The 16,418-nt window shown below is 45.9% G+C and overlaps 3 protein-coding genes across 17 annotated transcripts in view; 1 reads left to right on the forward strand and 2 right to left on the reverse strand.

Annotated features, from left to right (window-relative positions):
- Positions 1 to 7,989, reverse strand: part of HPS4 (HPS4 biogenesis of lysosomal organelles complex 3 subunit 2) — a 25,881-nt gene extending 17,892 nt beyond the window's left edge. For 4 of the 9 annotated variants that reach the window (XR_005054511.2, XR_012125491.1, XM_036993411.2 and 1 more), the window contains exons 1-4: positions 7,889 to 7,989; positions 5,879 to 6,396; positions 4,255 to 4,345; positions 2,571 to 2,714 (exon numbers count right to left, since the gene is read on the reverse strand). Coding sequence is in view for 7 of the 9 variants with exons in the window: in XM_036993411.2 (XP_036849306.2) it covers positions 2,571 to 2,714; positions 4,255 to 4,345; positions 5,879 to 5,919 (276 nt within the window). In the remaining 2 variants the exon portion in view is untranslated. Of the gene's footprint in view, positions 1 to 2,570; positions 2,715 to 4,254; positions 4,346 to 5,878; positions 6,397 to 7,884 lie in introns of all 9 variants that reach the window. The other 5 variants (XM_036993413.2, XM_036993410.2, XM_036993408.2 and 2 more) reach the window with 4 other exon arrangements.
- SRRD (SRR1 domain containing) overlaps positions 7,953 to 16,418 on the forward strand; it is a 9,742-nt gene continuing 1,276 nt past the window's right edge. Inside the window, exons 1-7 of one of the 4 annotated variants that reach the window (XM_036993415.2) lie at positions 7,972 to 8,178; positions 11,423 to 11,463; positions 11,961 to 12,220; positions 12,353 to 12,451; positions 14,175 to 14,329; positions 14,822 to 14,867; positions 15,144 to 15,990. In XM_036993415.2, coding sequence (XP_036849310.2) covers positions 8,006 to 8,178; positions 11,423 to 11,463; positions 11,961 to 12,220; positions 12,353 to 12,451; positions 14,175 to 14,329; positions 14,822 to 14,867; positions 15,144 to 15,365 — 996 coding nt within the window. In that variant the 5' untranslated portion in view covers positions 7,972 to 8,005 and the 3' untranslated portion in view covers positions 15,366 to 15,990. Of the gene's footprint in view, positions 8,179 to 11,422; positions 11,464 to 11,960; positions 12,221 to 12,352; positions 12,452 to 14,174; positions 14,330 to 14,821; positions 14,868 to 15,143; positions 15,991 to 16,418 lie in introns of all 4 variants that reach the window. The other 3 variants (XM_036993418.2, XM_036993417.2, XM_036993416.2) reach the window with 3 other exon arrangements.
- The window catches only part of TFIP11 (tuftelin interacting protein 11), a 13,213-nt gene continuing 12,395 nt past the window's right edge, over positions 15,601 to 16,418 (reverse strand). For all 4 annotated transcript variants that reach the window (XM_036993402.2, XM_036993404.2, XM_017641527.3 and 1 more), the window contains one exon: positions 15,601 to 16,031. In XM_036993402.2, the coding sequence (XP_036849297.1) occupies positions 15,676 to 16,031 (356 nt within the window). In that variant the 3' untranslated portion in view covers positions 15,601 to 15,675. The remainder of the gene's footprint in view (positions 16,032 to 16,418) is intronic.

A 16,418-nucleotide genomic window follows, 5' to 3' on the forward strand; every position in this document is an offset into this window, starting at 1 on the left:
TTCAACAAGAGCCAAAGGAATCCAATAGGGAAGGAGAGTTTTTCTAACGACGGTACTGGAACAGGGTTCCCATACGGACAAAACACCCGTTGACTTCTGCTTCAGACCACACACAAACCTTAATCCAAAGTGGACTACAGGCCCAAATTTAAAAGCTAAAACTATAAATTTACAAAAAAAACAGTGGAGAATGTCTTCACCAATGGGGTAGGCAATGGTTTTAGGCTACAGAAAGCAATAACCATAAAAAATAAAATGGATAAATTTAGACTTCATTAAAATTAAAAACTTCTGCTCATTATGAGACAAAGAAAATTAACCGGCATGCCACAAACTGGAAGAAAATATCTTTAAAATACAGACCTGACAAAGAACTGATATCTAGGATATAAGAAAAACTCCTACAACTCAGTAAAAAAACAAAGCCTCCCACTTAAAAGACAGACAAAAGCTTTGGGCAGCCACTTCTTGATGGAAGATCTACAAATGGCCATTAAACACACGAAAAAGCCATAATATCATTAGTCACTAGGGAAATGCAAATTAAAACCACAATGATATACCATTATATATACAGCAGATGGCTAAAATTAAACACGCTGACTACATCAGTGTTTAAGAATGTGGGCTAACTGGAATTCTCATACACTGTTGGTGGGAATGTACAATGGAACAACCACTTTGAGAAAACACCTGGCAGTTTCTTAAAAAAAAAAAATCAACATACACCTACCCCATGACTTGGCAATTCCATACCTAGGTATTTACCTACAAGAATTGAAAACTTATGTCCACAAAAAAGACTCACACAGGAATGTTCTGAGGAGGCTTATTCTTAATTGCCCACAGTTCAGGTGTCCAGAAAAAGAAGAAAGAGTAAGTGGAGTATAACAACGAAGCAAAACTGAAGGAATAAAATAGCAGCAGATTCACAGACTCCAAAAAGGGACTAGTGGTTACCAAAGGGGAGGGGTGGGGAAGGGTGGGTGGGGAGGGAGGGAGAAGGGGATTGTGGGGTATCATGATTGGTGCACATGGAGTGTGTGGGGTCACGGGGAAGACAGTGTAGCTCAGAGAAGACAAATAGGGACTCTGTGGCATCTTACTACACTGATGGACAGTGACTGCAATGGGGTATGGGGAGGACCTGATAATAAGGGTGAATGTAACAACCACATTGTTTTTCTTGGGAAACCTTCATAAGAGTGTATATCAATGATACCTTAATAAAAAATAAATATATAATAAACAAAATAAAAACCTCAAAAATAAATAAATAAGTAAGTAAAATAAAAGGGATACAAAGCCCTAGCCAGGCATATAATAATATTCAATAAAAAATTGAAGGAGGCTTTAAAAAAAGAGAGAGAGAGAGAAAAAAAAAGTTGCCCAGGATATACTCAGACAAAGGAATGAACTGCTGATAAATGGCACAACAGGGGTGAGTCCCACGAACATCAAGAGGTGTGACACAAGCCCATAAGAGGGACTCTATGTGTTTTATTTCATTCATATGACGTTCTAGAACGGGCAAAACTAATCCATGGCAGGAGAACATTCAGAACAATGATTGCCTGGGATGCTGGGGTTAAGAATAGGCTGGGGAGGGCCACAGGGAACTTTCTGGAGTGACAATAATATCCTTGATGGGGACTTGGCTCTCACAGGTGCATCTGTCTACATGCATCAAATGGTACAATAAAGATTTGTATATTTCATCATATGTAAACATCATCCCAAAAGAAAAACAAAAGCCCAAAGAAATATACTGAACTCAGTTAATGTTATGCATAATGAAGTATCTGGTTGAGAGGAAGGCATATACTACCGTGTGCAACTGTGAAAAGCATGAAAATAAAAACTGGACTGACCAAAGGACAAACAGCTGAACATATCTGTGATAAAGCAACTATAATAAAATGTTAATCGTAGAATCCAGGTTAGTGTGAGTATTCACTGCAGAATTCCTTCAAGGTTTGGTATGTTAGAAAATCTTCGTAATAAAACGTTGGAAATGATACCCACAAAACTGAATATAGTATCTCACACTTAGGCATCTCTATTTCAGGAGTAAGTTTTAAATAAGAGTAGGCATGGGATAATAACACATTAGGGTATTAGATGTAGAGAAATGTTTTTTATTTATTTATTTTTAACAGTTCTTTGAAATCTAACAAATACACATAGATGTCTTAGAGTTTCTGGGCCAATTACCCAGGAAGTGTGGCAGGTACAGAGAAGAAAAGATGGACATTATAAACTCAATCTGCATCACAGAGCAAACAGAATTTCTGTAGGCTGGCCTAAGTCTACTAAAGGAAAGGAGAAGCCAGCCATGGCAATGCAGGATGTGCTAGAAACGTTTTGGAGAACACTCAGCTACAATGGGCCCCTGCAGAGAGTGCCCCAGGAATATGCACGATACTGGGAACAGCACATGGGGGCCGGGAGGAAACTGAGGCTCAAGAGCCACACAAAGCATTACCTCCCAAGCTTTACCATCACCACACTCACGCTTATCACAAGACAAAAGCGGCCCAGTCAGCACCGGTTCTGTCTGCTATGCTTACCCAAAGGTAATCTCCATCAACCTTTACAGCAAACTTCAGTTTCCACAGACGAATTAGAGTGGGAGCAGAGGCAGAAATGTCAGAAATACAGCGGACGACTCCGGCAATTTGCCCACAGAGCAACTCCTGTTGGTCAAGCAGGGTCTATGGGAATGGAGCAAATTCCAGATAGGAGGTTGAAATTGCTGAACTCTTGTGCTGTTCCACCACACAGGGGTTGGCAAACTATTGCCTGCAGGCCAGATAGAGTCTGCTGCCTGTCTTTATAAGGCCCATGAGCTAAGAGTGGTTTTTATAGTTTTTAAGGATCTTAAAAACAATAGCAGGAAAGAAGAATATGTGCCAGAGACTTTACGTGGCTTGAAAAGCCTGGAATATTCACTTATTGGCTCTTTTTAGACCAAGTTTGGTGACCCCAGCTGGGATGAACGGACTGCCACAGAACGCCCACAGTGAACATGTAAGATGGTTGCACAGAACTATATTTTTGTACCTAGGACTGTAGGCACATCCATGGTAGAAGCATGAGCCTTTCATTCCTATTCAAACCCCCTGCAGTGGCCAGAGCAGCCTAGATTAATCCCAGCTATCCAGATCACAATGGAGTCACAGGGGTGAATACACAGACCTAACTGACCTCAGCACAGCTAAACTGTAGGAGAGCCAGACATCATGTGCAGCGACGTGCACACCGTCTGTGAAGAGGCTGCCTAATCAAGGCTCTAGATCTTACTACTGGTTTTAAGGAAACCCAGTGGATAGAAGATACTGACTGACACCACCATGAGGAAGTGATCACTCAAATCCAGAGTGTGGGACACTAACATTCTATTGGCACAGATGACCTGGTTTCTTCGAGTTCAGTGATTCGTTTATCATGGGGGGAAAAAGAGTGGATGGGTGGGTGAGGAGTGTTACACAAAATAACCAAATGGAACATGCAGACCTTGTCTGGGTCCTGATTAAGAAAGAGGGGAAGGAAGAAGGGAGAAGGATGGAAGGAGGAAGGAAGGATTGGGTAACATCTAAGATAACAAGACAAAACCCAAACACAGATAGTATCAGAGGATGTTAATGGTATTAATTAATCATGTTAATTAATTACATTAATTGATACTAATTGAATATAGATAGAACCACATATTAATAGTAATTGTAACTAATTATTGTGACTTTGATTAGATGTGATGTTTAAAAAAATGTCCTTTTCGGCTAGAGATGTTATTTAATACTGGTGAGAGAACACGATTATCTAGGATTTGCTTCAAAATATTCTAGAAAAAAAAAAAGGGGAAACGTTAGGATAGGTGATAGAAAACTGACAAAGTGTCAATAATTGTGGAAGCTGGTGATAGCCATGAGGGTTCACAATATTCTCTCCCCTCTACTTGTATGTTTGAGTAGAAGTGTTTTTTTAATGAACTGATCAAAAATTGGGAGCAAAGGGAGGCAGACAGAAAATCATGATAGTAACAGGGAGCTAGAGAAGGTGGAAGTACTTAGCTCCCTATGAATTTCAAGACCAGAACAGCAAGAAATGGTACAATGAAGGGTAAGAAAGTAGAAATGTCAAATGCCTGGATTATGCAAAGAAAACTGTCCCAATGTAAACCCTGTACTTTTGAAAAGCCACCACTTGGGGCAGCGGGATCCCTACTGAAGAGTAACTCGCTGTGAGGCTTACCTGCGAAGGATAAAAATAACAAATGCCAGCTCTTGTTGGGTCTCCTTCTTCCTTTACCTTTGAACCATCATAAAGGAAGAAATAATTCCACCTGACAAGAGAACAGAATGGAGCCATGTTTCCTATCATCCACTGATCAAGGTGTTTTAAAACATAGCTTCCTATTTCCCAGGATTTGAAAAGCCTTCGGGTGGCCTCAGTGCAGAAAGAGCCCAGTAGCTACAAATGGATAAAAACCATTTCATAACTGCAGCCGAGTCAAACTAAAAATATGCCCCTCTCCAGCTGTCAGACCATCTGCCTGACAGGACAGAGGAGCGGCTTGGAGGAAAGACGGGAGCACCCACAATGACATCTCTTATTTGAGACACGGAACTTCAACCACATAGCCACACGGTTGGGTAAACTGTCTTTTAAGGCTTTGACAACAAAGTAAGTGAGGGATGTCTTAGACGTACTCCTCACGACCGCTGGGCATGAGGATCTCCAGAAATATCCCTTCTACCAGGAATTCATGCATTAATTTAACACACATTTCCCGACAGCCAGTAGTGTGCACTGGGTTAGGCAGCCCTGCGGCCAAGGCGGTATAACAGGGAGATGACGAAACATGCTGGTTCAAGGCAGAGTGTGAGTGTCTAATGGGAAAAATGGGGGCCTAGAGGGGTTCACAGAGAGGCAGCAGACCCCTCCCTGCCTCTAAGTATAACACAAGATCCTTCAAGCTTCTGATTGCCTCCCCCAAGGGACTCTCTCTTCTCAATTTCCATAACCCTTTTTCTTCCCTGAAGACTCTTTCAGTCTACTCCGCAGTAAAGGCTGCTCTGCAGCATAATTACCTCTCTTAAGACCACAAGGCAAACTCCCCAGAAAGCTAGCACAGTACGCTTTCCTGGGTTCTGGGTTCAGAGGGGCAACTGGTTGCAGGGCAAGTCCAGATCCAAAACCTTCAAGAATGTTTCAAACCCAACCCCGACACCCCACCACCAGGCCCCATTCTACCCTTTCTTTATATGCTCTGGGTGAAAGCACCCCACCTCATCCAGGCACACAAAAGAAAACCTGGGCATCATTTTGAACAGCCCCACCTCTTTGACTCGCACATATATAATCAGCCGCTAAATCTTGCTCATTCTGTTTAAACTATACCTTTCATCTCCCCAAAGAAATATTTTCTGAACCAAATTATGAGAGAGGCTTAACCTATTTGGGGTTGAGAAAGGAACTGAGTTACAGGCAGATGTTAGGCAATACCCTTCAAGAGCCAGGCTAGCCAAACCTCCTCTCATGGTGTAATTCTGCACTGCAACCATTTCTTGTCTCTCCGAAGTGCAGACTACAATGCCCACGTTACTATCAAAGCCAGCGGCATGATAGGCCATGCCTATCTTGTCTACAATCTACCAGCAAGGCTGGACTCATTCAAACAGTGCAACAGGCTTACAAGGTTGCAACATGTCAGCTTTGAGAGAAATGGCTCACATGCTTGGTTCAGCTGCTCTGGGGAAACCGCTTTTTTCTTCTTTAATATAATCTAAACAATCTGGCTAGGGATTTTTAGTTAACCCATAACATCCGTCAGCAGTCTGGCAGGAAGTAAGCCACGGCAGGCCTTGTTACTCACCAGGAGGCTGACTTTGTCTCTTTGGAGGTGGAAGCAGCCATTTACTTTGCAGTTGCCCTCATTCTCTTTATTTGGGTTTTCGTTTGTAGTATCGCTTCTTTCTCCCCAGGAGGAATGGTTCCTGTGTGTCCCGGGTTGAATGAATCTGGGCGTGGGAGGTTTAAGTGTTTTCAGTCGAAATGTCACTTGCGCAGTTTTCATTCAGCAAGAAAGGGCTACTTCCCTTCCTTGCAGGCCCTTTGGTCCCACGAATACCTCCACACCTCTTAGGCAGAGTGTAATAAAGTGATAGATTTCTGCCAGAAAGTCAAGTCCACTAATCTGGTTCCATGAGCTTCAGCTCTCTGGCTCTTTGCAGAATAACCTCTTCAAAAAGCTCCTCACCTGGAAAGCCCAACAGCAGAGATACATGCTGAAGGTGGTGTTCTGAAGCAACTTCTAGTTTATCTGTTTCAAAGCCATTCTGAAGGTCCTTTCAAAAGTTTTGAAGCTTCCTGTTCAAACATCAGTGCCTTAGTCTTAAAATAAACACAAAGAATAGATTATTTCAGAAGCCCGTGGAAGAGCATGTGACCCAGAATGGTTAAGCAAATTGGATACTTAAAAGAGTTTTCTGGAGAGTTGAACATTTTGTTTCCAAATAAAAAAGAAAGGTTAGTGGACTTTAGAGTAAGTCCCTTAGTTTCTTAAATAGTTACATCACACAGGAGATTAAATAACCAGGGTAAAAAAAGCTCTTGGGGTATCAAGGACAGTTAATACAAATTAGGTGGTTGCTGTAGTAATAATGGAACTTAAATTGAGGAACTGTCACCTTGACATCCCTAAAGTAATCTGAACATGTAAATTCCAGACCTGGCCATGTTTCTGAAAAGAATTTAACAAGTGGCTTTCAAACTCCCACAAGAGGACAGACAACTCAGAGTATCAGGGCATTTCAGAGTCAGAAGGGACCCTAGCGTCCTTCATACTAATCCTTATCTCTTGCACTCTTCTGCAAAAATTACCTGGATTGTCTCTGGTTTACTATCCCCAGAGACAGTCAATTCATTGTGCTAAATTTATCCTTCTACCAAGCCAAAATCGGCCTACTGGCAACCTCCACATACTGGATAATGCACTCTAGGAAACAAAGCAAGGTCTAATCCTTCCACAAGACAACCCTTGGCCCCTTCAAAACTGTATCCCTATTGTTACTTTCTCCAAGCTTAATGTCCCCAGCCACCTGGTTTCAAATGCTTGCTCACCATCTGTCATCCTCCTGGGAACACAATAGTTTTTAAAGCTCCTCTGGTAGAGAGAAGTCCCTAGAAAGGCCCCCACTGAATCTTTGATGGTCTGTAAAATCTCTTTCTCAGCTCTAGATTATCTTGGGGTGGCCTTCCACAAGGCCACATTCATGGTACTCTTTGTAGCATATCTGAATGTCTATTTAGGGTCATGTAAGCTCTTGGAACCAACGACAGCAGCCTGAAACCCCTCTTGTGTTCCCAGAAAACTGAGGTACACTATCTTATCTCTGAAAGGTCCCGAAAAGGCTGGCACTGGCAACGGCCCTCGGGTAGGGCAGGTGTTGGATGTGCCCAGGGAAGGCTCCAGCAACCTGGGAAGTGGCAGTATCGACCCAGGGGTAATGAATAAGTGGCAACGGCTTGGGGCGGTGGTGGTGGTGTAAAAAGTGGCTTCAATGGGTCAGTGGGGCAGGAGAGGGGCGCCTAATGACTGCGAAGGGCCGGGAAGCCATCGGTCACCGTGCAAGCGCACTGGGAAGGAAGCGACTGGGGGCCGGGAATTGGAACGCAGAGGCGGAGGTGCGGGGCGAGGAGGGCAACCTGGGCCGGGTCAGGCGCGGAGGAGCCGCCAAGAGGTATCCCGACCAGGGCCCCGCCCCTCGGCATCCCCGCGCCCCCCACCCGCCGGAGTAGCCCGGCAGCCCGGGGTCAGGGGTCGGGATTCGGGACCCGAGGGCAGGCGGCTGCGGGGCGCTAGCGACCCCCGCCCAGTACCTACGCGCGCGGCGGCCAAGTCGCAGGATTACTCGCGGCCGCGCCTCCCGCCCCTAAAGTGCCCGGAGAGCTGGCGCAGGACGATGACGCAAGCCCAGCGCGCCGCCGACGTCAGAGGCCGATGGCGGCGGAGGCGTGGGAATCCTGGCAGGCTGCGGCCCCGCGTAGAAAGCGTCTTGCCGCGCAGCGTCAGCGGCGGAGAGAGGCGGCGGCGGCCCCAGGCCGCGATCCCGAGGAGGACCGTGATTCCGAGGAGGACCGTGGAGTCGTGCTTCGTCGCATCCGAGAGGCGGGGTGAGTGTGGAGTCGGGCCTGGGTCCCAGTCTTCACGCCCGTGGGAACCTCTCCGAGCCTCAGTCTCGCCATCCGTAAAGTGGGAACAGCTTGCAAAACCTTTAAAAAGGTTATTGTGAGGATGTAACGGCAGTAACGAGCTCATTACAAACTGAAACATAGTAAAATAAAACATTCCTCCTATTGCAATTACAGCTGCCATACCTTGGGCAAGTTGTGCAATCTCTGTGCCTGTTTTCTCATCTGAGATGGGTATGAGAATCATACCTATACAGACTTGTTTTGAGGATTCGGTGAATTAAATGTAGACATTTCCGAAAGTACCCGGAGCGTAGTAAGCTCATGTTTGGTATCAATATGCCAATGTTGGTTATCACTGGTACTGAAAACACCAGCGAAGCAGCACAACCACGTGATTGTTACCCTCAGGATTATCATCATTAGCTAAGCTGCTATGTGCCTGGCACTGGCTTAAGTATTATACACTGTCGGTTTGACCATCTCGGCCATGCTAGGATTCTGGTAGGGCTCCAAGTCTTAGACAATAAACATTAGGCCCATGTCTTTGCAACTTCAAAACCTGTGCTTCAAAGTTCTCCATCATTTTTCCTTATCCCATCCCTATATTTTCATGCCTTGCTCTGTACGGCAGATAACAGAGCGGTGCCTCAGTAAATGTTACCTACTTGTGCTATGTTTTGCCAGTGGATTTCAGGCCCAGGCAAGTTCACTATGGATTCAGTGAGACTGAGGAATGACAATGGAACGTTCTTGGGGTGAAAGGGTTTATTACCCCGCTTGTTCTCCCAGCGATTAGTCAAGCACTAGAATTACGTTTGCATCCAACAGTCTATGGTCTGTAATCCTCCATTGTCTCTGCCTCCGCCCCCCCGCCCGCCCAGAGCACTGGGCAGAGCTCTTTATATAGTGACTCAGTCATTAATAACTTACTGCCTAGGGTGTGGAAGCAGGAGCCTAGCCGCCCGCCCGTTACATCAAGTAGTTTAGGTTCCAGTGAGAATCCTGACCAGAGGGACCTTCTCTTTATCTGTAGCTACTTAGTATTGCCTTTATTTGTTGGCGGTCCTTGAAGGGCTTAATAAATAACAACCTTTGTTGATCTTCCTCAGGTCAACAGCTGAAGGACCAATAACAGAAATCAAACAAATTTTGTGTGTTCCCTCCCCCAAAATTAGGGTAAAGAGGCAGTGGTGACTCAGAGGTTGACTGACCAGCTACTGACCAACTCAGAGGTTGACTGACCACTGCTGCTTTTTTCTCAGTGCTGAGTCTGAGAAAAAAGCAGCAGTGACTTTTTTTTAGGCCCTTGGACAATGCCAGTGAAAATGAATGTGTCTAGGGGTTTAGAGAACTCTTAAGGTACTTGCCATAGACCTTGGCGCTGTAATTCCTCCTCAGCTTCTTCAGCATCCCCAGGCACCCCCTATTCCTATTTGCACCCCCAAGTGCGGTACATTCCCTCTAAGCCTGCTCTGTTGAGCGTTGTTATCATGAATAGATGTTGAATTTTCTCAAATGCTTTTTCTGCATCTAATGAGGTGATTATATGATTTTTATCCTTCATTTTGTTGATGTGGTATATCATGTTTGACTGCTTTGCTGATGTTGAACCAACCTTTTATCCCTGGAATAAATCTCACTTGATCGTGGTGTATGATCTTTTTAATGTACTGTTGAACTTGGCTTGCTAATATTTTTGTTGAGGATTTTTGCATCTGCGTCCTTAAAGGGATATTGGTCTGCAGTTTTCTTGTGGTTTTGGTTTCAGGGTGATGCTGGCCTCATAAAAAGTGTTTGGAAGAGTTCTCTCCTTTGCTGTTTTTTGGAAGAGTTTGGGAGGATTGGTATTAATTCTTCTTTGCATGGTAGAATTCACCAGTGAATTCTGTCTACTCCTGGACATTTTGTTGTCGGGAGGTTTTTAATTACTGATCATCTGTTTACGACTAATTGGTCTATTCAGATTTTCTATTTATGCATGATCGGGCCTTGGAAGGGTGTATGTTTCTAGGAATTTATCCATTTCTTCTAGGTCGTCCGGTTGGTGGTGTGTGATTGTTCACAGTAGTCCCGTGTGGTCCTTTGTATTTCTTTATATCCATTGTAATAGCATCTCCTTTTTCATTTCTGATTTTCTTTTTTGAGTCTGCTCTGCTTTTTTTTCTTGCTGACTCTAGCTAAAGGTTTGCCAATTTTATCTTTTCAAAGACCCAACTCTTCCTTTTCTTGATCTTTTCTATTTCTAGTCTCTTTCATTTATTTCTGCTCCAATTTTTATTTCCTTCCTTCTACTAACTTTGGGCTCTGTTTGTTCTCCATTTTCCAGTTCCTCGAGGCACAAAGGTAGGTTGCTTGAGACTTCTTGTTTCTTAAGGTAGGCCTAGATCACAATGAATGTCCCTCTTAGGGAACCCATACATTTTTTTTTGCTGCAACCCATACATTTGGGTACGTCTTTGTTTTAAAGTCTATTTTGTCTGATTTATTACAGGTATCCTAGCTTTCTTTTGGTTTCCATTTGCATGGGGCAGCTTTTTCCACCCCTTCAGTTTTAGTCTGTCTTTACATCTGAAGTGAGTCTCTTAACAGGCAGCATATAGGTGGGTCTTGTTTTTTAATCTGTTCTTGGGTTGGATAATTCATTTCATTATAATGCACTACCTGTGTTTTGCTCTGGGTTTGTGGAAGCCAATTGTCTTAAATAAAGAAAGCTGAGAACACTGATTTTGTCTCTTCTTTTACTTTCACTTTGGAATTACCGATAATGTATTGAGTACCTGCTGTGTGTGAGGCACTGTGCTGAATGCTGACCCATTTAATCCCTCCTGTAACCCTCCATGGTAGGTATGATTCCTTCCCTCATTTTAGTGATGAGGAAACTAAAGCTCAGAGAGGCTTAATCTGTGCATTGAAGAACTATTTAGGGAGCTGCACCTCTGTGCCAGGCCCTGCTGTGGACCAAGGATACAAAACAGACCCAGACCTGTTGTTGGGAGTTGAGGCCTCCTCCAGCAAGCCCCCTCTCCTGCCCTCTCTGAGCCCAACAGGACTGGTGTGGCTCTGGACGTGTTCACTGTGCGTGCTCCTCCTGTCACTCAAGGGTGGGTGCCATGTCCAAGGGCACCCTGTCCTCCTCTCTGCCTCCAGCTCCTGGTCAGGAGGAGGGGCACTGCTAGGCAGCCCTAAAAGGATGAGAAATGATCATGCCATTTTTTGTCAACAGGGAAGACCTGCTTATCTCTGATTTCTGGAGTTCAGCACTAGGTGGGTACCACCTGGCCGAGGCTGGGGGTGGTAGGGGTGGGAGGAGGGCCTGAATATGGGCAAAGAAAGGAATCCAACCCATCAAAGGAATTTGATAACATTTAGCTTCACAGTGCAGTGTGCATGCCAGGTTCTACTCTGCTCCTAGATTGTTAAAATGAAAAAGGTAGGTACTTAGTACATAACCCGCATTTACCAGGTGCCTCCTATTAAGTTGGAATGCATTCACATCGGAGTTTTAGATGAAAACCACCCATAAACAAAACCAACTTTTTGCTTGAAATGTTCTCTCAGGTTGTAGGGTGTGGGTGCCCAGGACCTGGACGCAGCAGCCTGTCCCACGCACATGTGGGAGTAAGGTCAGCAACCGTTCTGAGCTGTTTAGGCCTCTGCTACCCAGCTCCTTCTCCCACGGGTCTGTGGACTTCTTGGGTGGATGACATAGTTCACAGGGTCGGAGCATGCCCTCTGACTGTGTCCAGGGCTTGCTCTTTCAGAAACTATCAACAGCTGTCTTAGGAAACATCTGGTACAACTGAAGGCCCCTGTGGGGACTCTTCCAGAAGCCCTTGGAAGCCTGCACCTTGACCTATCACCAAATGAGTCAGCTGTGGCCCCTGGCTCCGTCCCCAGAGACACCCTGGTCCCAGGAAGCTGCCATTTGAGGTGTGTGTGTTACGGCATTGGGAACTTTGCCACCTGTGTCGTAGCTAGAAACCAGCTGACGTTTTTGCTTCTCTTCCTGGAAAAGTGCCAGGTAAATTTCTGGATTCTTTGTCGTCACCCCCTGCCTTGGTCTTAGACACCGATGTTTGAGATCACCCAGCTCCTGGTTGATTTCATTACACACCCATGTTAGGTTGAAACCAACCATTCCTCCCTCCTGCAGATTCCCAGGAGCCACTGCTGTGTGTATGACCCTCTGTTTAGCCCCCTGGAAACTGCGGTTCTGAACAGCCTTGGTATGGCTGTTCTCAGTGAGAATGAGGTAGGTGGGTCGGGGAAGGGGAGGGGGGCAGGAGGGCTGAGGAACTGCTGACTGAATGGACCCCAGGTCCTGCCCTGGCCACATTTTCTCAGAACTAGCAGTCAGTCCTTCCCACTGCTTGCTTGCTTTCCCAAGGCCTGTAATATATGACCTCACAGTCACCCACATTTTGACCTATATTGTGCCCATTGGAGAAAAAAATGGGTTACACAAATGTCATGAGCCAGAACATGTTGTTTGTAAAATTCCAGTGAAAATCCTGTGTCCAGAAATTATGCCAAGTTGGTGTTTACTGTTAGCACTCAAAATAAAGAAGGCACATGAGGGCTTTCTGGTTGGGATTTACCCTGTCCCAGGGGAGGTGATAAAATGGGACAGGTCTGCCCTCTTCAAGTTGTAGCCTGGTCACATCTGAGCACCTGGCTGTGAGTTGTGGATAAATCCTCTGCCTGCCCCTCTATCCCCTGAAATAGTTTGGATTTGAAATTTCTGAGATCTCTGCAAAAATAAGAATCATTTCAGGCAGAAGGCTGAAGCCAGTAGGAGTATATACTTGTGATTTTTGTTTTGCATTGTCTTGGGGATTATTGAATAATCATTTGATTCCTCTCTGAATCTGAAATTACCATCTCATTGCTTACTAGGCCTGAGAGAGGAGAATCATTCACCTGTGCTAGCAAGGGCCTAAAACACTGCCCTTCAATTCAGACCATCTTTTTTGAATTCCTGCTCTGTGCTAGGCAAGGAGCTTTGGAGAAACCAAGATAAAGGGGAGCCAGTCCCTGTCTACAGGGAGCCCACAGTCACATCCAGGTGTGTGGTCTGTAAGCAAGTCAGTGATGAATGGAACAGTAAGGCAAAGACGAGTACTAGGAGCTGAGACAGGAAGGCAAATCCAAGCTGTTGGGGGTGGGGGAAGGTTCCTGGGTCGGAGCTGGGATTTAAAGGCCTACCAGGGCTTTGCTGGAGAGAAGGATCAGGATTGCAGAGCCAGCTGTTCAGGAGCCACTGCCAGTCTGCAGAGGAAAGCCACCGCCATTAACAGAGGGAAGCCGCTGCAAGAAGAGTGGAGAGAGGAGAGGCCCAGAGGTAGCAGGGCCCAGACAGCAAAGGAAGGCCATGTTCCCTGCCACGGAGTTTGGCTGCAGAGCCATGGTTCTAAAGAGGGGCTCACAGGGGCTATTTGACAGAGGACTCAGTTATGATAGGGGGCTGCAGCGACACGGGAAGCATGGAGGACTACAGAGCACAGTACATGCGGCACAGGAACCATTGCTGTCCCTCCTGCCTGTCCTGTCGCAGAGGCAAGAAAGCCCTTCATCGATCCAGAGCTTTCTGTGCTCGTGGGACACACATTTGTTAAGTAAACATGAGTTCTTTCCAGACGTCATGTTTCCCAACCTTTAGTTTCATATAATTTTATGTACTTCATAGGTACTGCCACTCTATTCTACTGTATAATTTTTTCTATTGGATACTTCAGTTTGCTTTCCTTTCAGCTCATTTTTTCCAGCTATAATTGACATATAACATCGCGTTAAGTATAAGGTATACAGTATCATACGCGTACATATCGCGCAGTGACTGCCACAGTAAGGTTAATTACCACACCATCACCTCACCAGTAATTCTCTTGTGGTGAGAGCCCCCAGCTCACTGTCAGTCTGTCCTTACCCCTCCCTCACCTGCAGTAAGGTTACATCTGTGCCTACTGTCCCCCCAGGAAGGAAAACGGAGTGTTTGTGGCGAGCCCACCATCTTTTACATGCCGCACTGCGGGACGGCCCTGTACAACAATCTTTTATGGAGTAACTGGTCAGTTGATGCCCTTTCCAAGACGGTCATTATTGGGAACAGTTTCACAGGACTCCAGGAGAGGTGAGCCTGAGGATGCTGAGCTGCTGCCAGGCTGTGCGGTAAAGCCCGTTCCTCAGCTTGGCCCACGAACGGACAATGTTGCCGTGCCTGTTTCGTACTTGGAAATGTTTCTCCATAGGAAACTGGACAAGGTTAGAGAAAGGAGACGACAGCCCTGAGTCAGACTCAAGCAAGTTAAGGAATCTTTTCGCTCATAGCTCCTCCTCCCTTATGGACAGAAATGCTTTTTAAAAATGGAAAAAACCATTTGATTTCTCACAGGCACATTCCCTCCTGTTCCACAGTGCCTAGGTGTCTACTGTCCTTCCTCCCGTGATGAAATAAATGGCTGCAGTTACTGGGCAGTCACATTTCCAACTGATTATTTAACCTGCCCTGTATCTCATTTTAAAAAATTCTTCTTTATTTAAATCTTGTCTTTCTATGCCTTAAGTTGAATAAAACCACTCTCATACTTCCTAATGATATTTTGTTCTAATTTTTTATTCTTAGATTGTTGACAAGGATTCTGCAGAAAAATTATGTCTACGTTGCAAAGGTATGTATCTGAAAGAAGGGACTGGGATGGAAAACTGTGTGGAATCTTCCCCCCCCCTTACTGCGCTCCTTTATCCTCAGCATCACAGCTCAGCAATCCCACTGCCCATGGACCTTCTAGTGCACCACACAGGGCATTTTAGTCAAAATGTACTATTCCTTATTTTTTTTTAAGGGTAACATGGGGTGACTAGTAAAGTGGAAATTGCCCCCGGAAGAGTGGGGTCGGCAGTGATGCTCAAGTTTTCACATTTCACCTTTGAATTTTTCTGCTCAGATTTTAAATGGACTGGAGGAGCTTGAGTTTCCTCAGACATCACAGTACATGGACATATTTAACGATACCTCCATCCACTGGTTCCCTGTACAAAAGCTAGAACAACTCCCCCCAGATACTTGGGCATTTCGGGAAGAACCAGATTATCAGGACTGCAAGGACCTTGAAATTATCAGGAACAAGACAGGAGGGCTGTCGGCCATTGACCTGAACTCACTGTAACGTATTGGGTGTGTCTGTGGCACAGGCAGCTGCTGTCAGAGACTAAAGGGAAGGCGCCGTGGAGGGGCCGTATCTCACGGAGAAAAGGCAACACTTCGCACGGCTCTCCTGGCTGGAAGGACTTGGTATGAAGACGTACGCACCTCCCTCTCAAGTGGCATTATCATGTTTTCCCTCCGTCTCTGGTGCTCCAGCCTGACAGTATCTCCTGAATAGAGAAGTTACTCTTTCAAAGGTGGTTTAAAACATCATTTATTTACAGTACGCCCCTCGGAGGTGCAAGTGTGCAGCCTGCTGCAGCTCACCCAGTTTACTTGGCCATGTCAATCAGGCTCTGCAGGGAGGTGGGCACCCAGGTCTTCTCGCCCTGGACGAACACCACTCCCCGGTCGATGTAGATGACGATGCGGCCAAAGGTGTAGAGCTGCTTGCCTTCATGTCGCTTCCCGATGACAGGCATGAAGACGATGTTGTGCTCCTCGGCCTTGGTCTCAATAAGGTCCTTGAAGTTCATGGGCACGGAGCTGGAGGCCACCCCGATGCCCCTCTGAGCCATGTTCTCGGCCTCCCGTCGCTCCTGCATGGCCTCGTACTGGAAGTCCTTCCTGCGCTCCGTGTGGGTTAGGTAGGCAATGTTCTCCCGCGCTCCAGGCTGCATGTAGGCACCTGGGGGATAGCGGGGGTAGCGGAGTAAGGAGAGGAGCTCTAACATGGAGACGGTGGGTGGGCCCTGGGCTGGGTGGGCCACAGGTGCCGTCTCTAGAACACCTCCTTGTGACTCAGAAGGGCAACTGTGCCTCAAAGACACAAAGCCCCAAGACAGATGAGCAGGTGCCTCAGGAGGGAAGTTCAGACACCTGGCGGGTATCACGTAACAAGTGATCTGAAGATTTCTGGTTAATACCTATGAAACAGATTAATCTGCAAGAGATGTATCCTTTTAGGGCTGGAAACCCCAATCGATACTCAGCTGGGGCCACTGTTCCATTCCCAAGATACCCTGCTCGGGTAGCTTTCACTGCATGCTGTCAAAGAGGCGGCTTTTAGAGAACC

This window comes from Manis javanica, chromosome 15 (assembly GCF_040802235.1).
Source record: "Manis javanica isolate MJ-LG chromosome 15, MJ_LKY, whole genome shotgun sequence".
Taxonomy (NCBI): domain Eukaryota; kingdom Metazoa; phylum Chordata; class Mammalia; order Pholidota; family Manidae; genus Manis; species Manis javanica.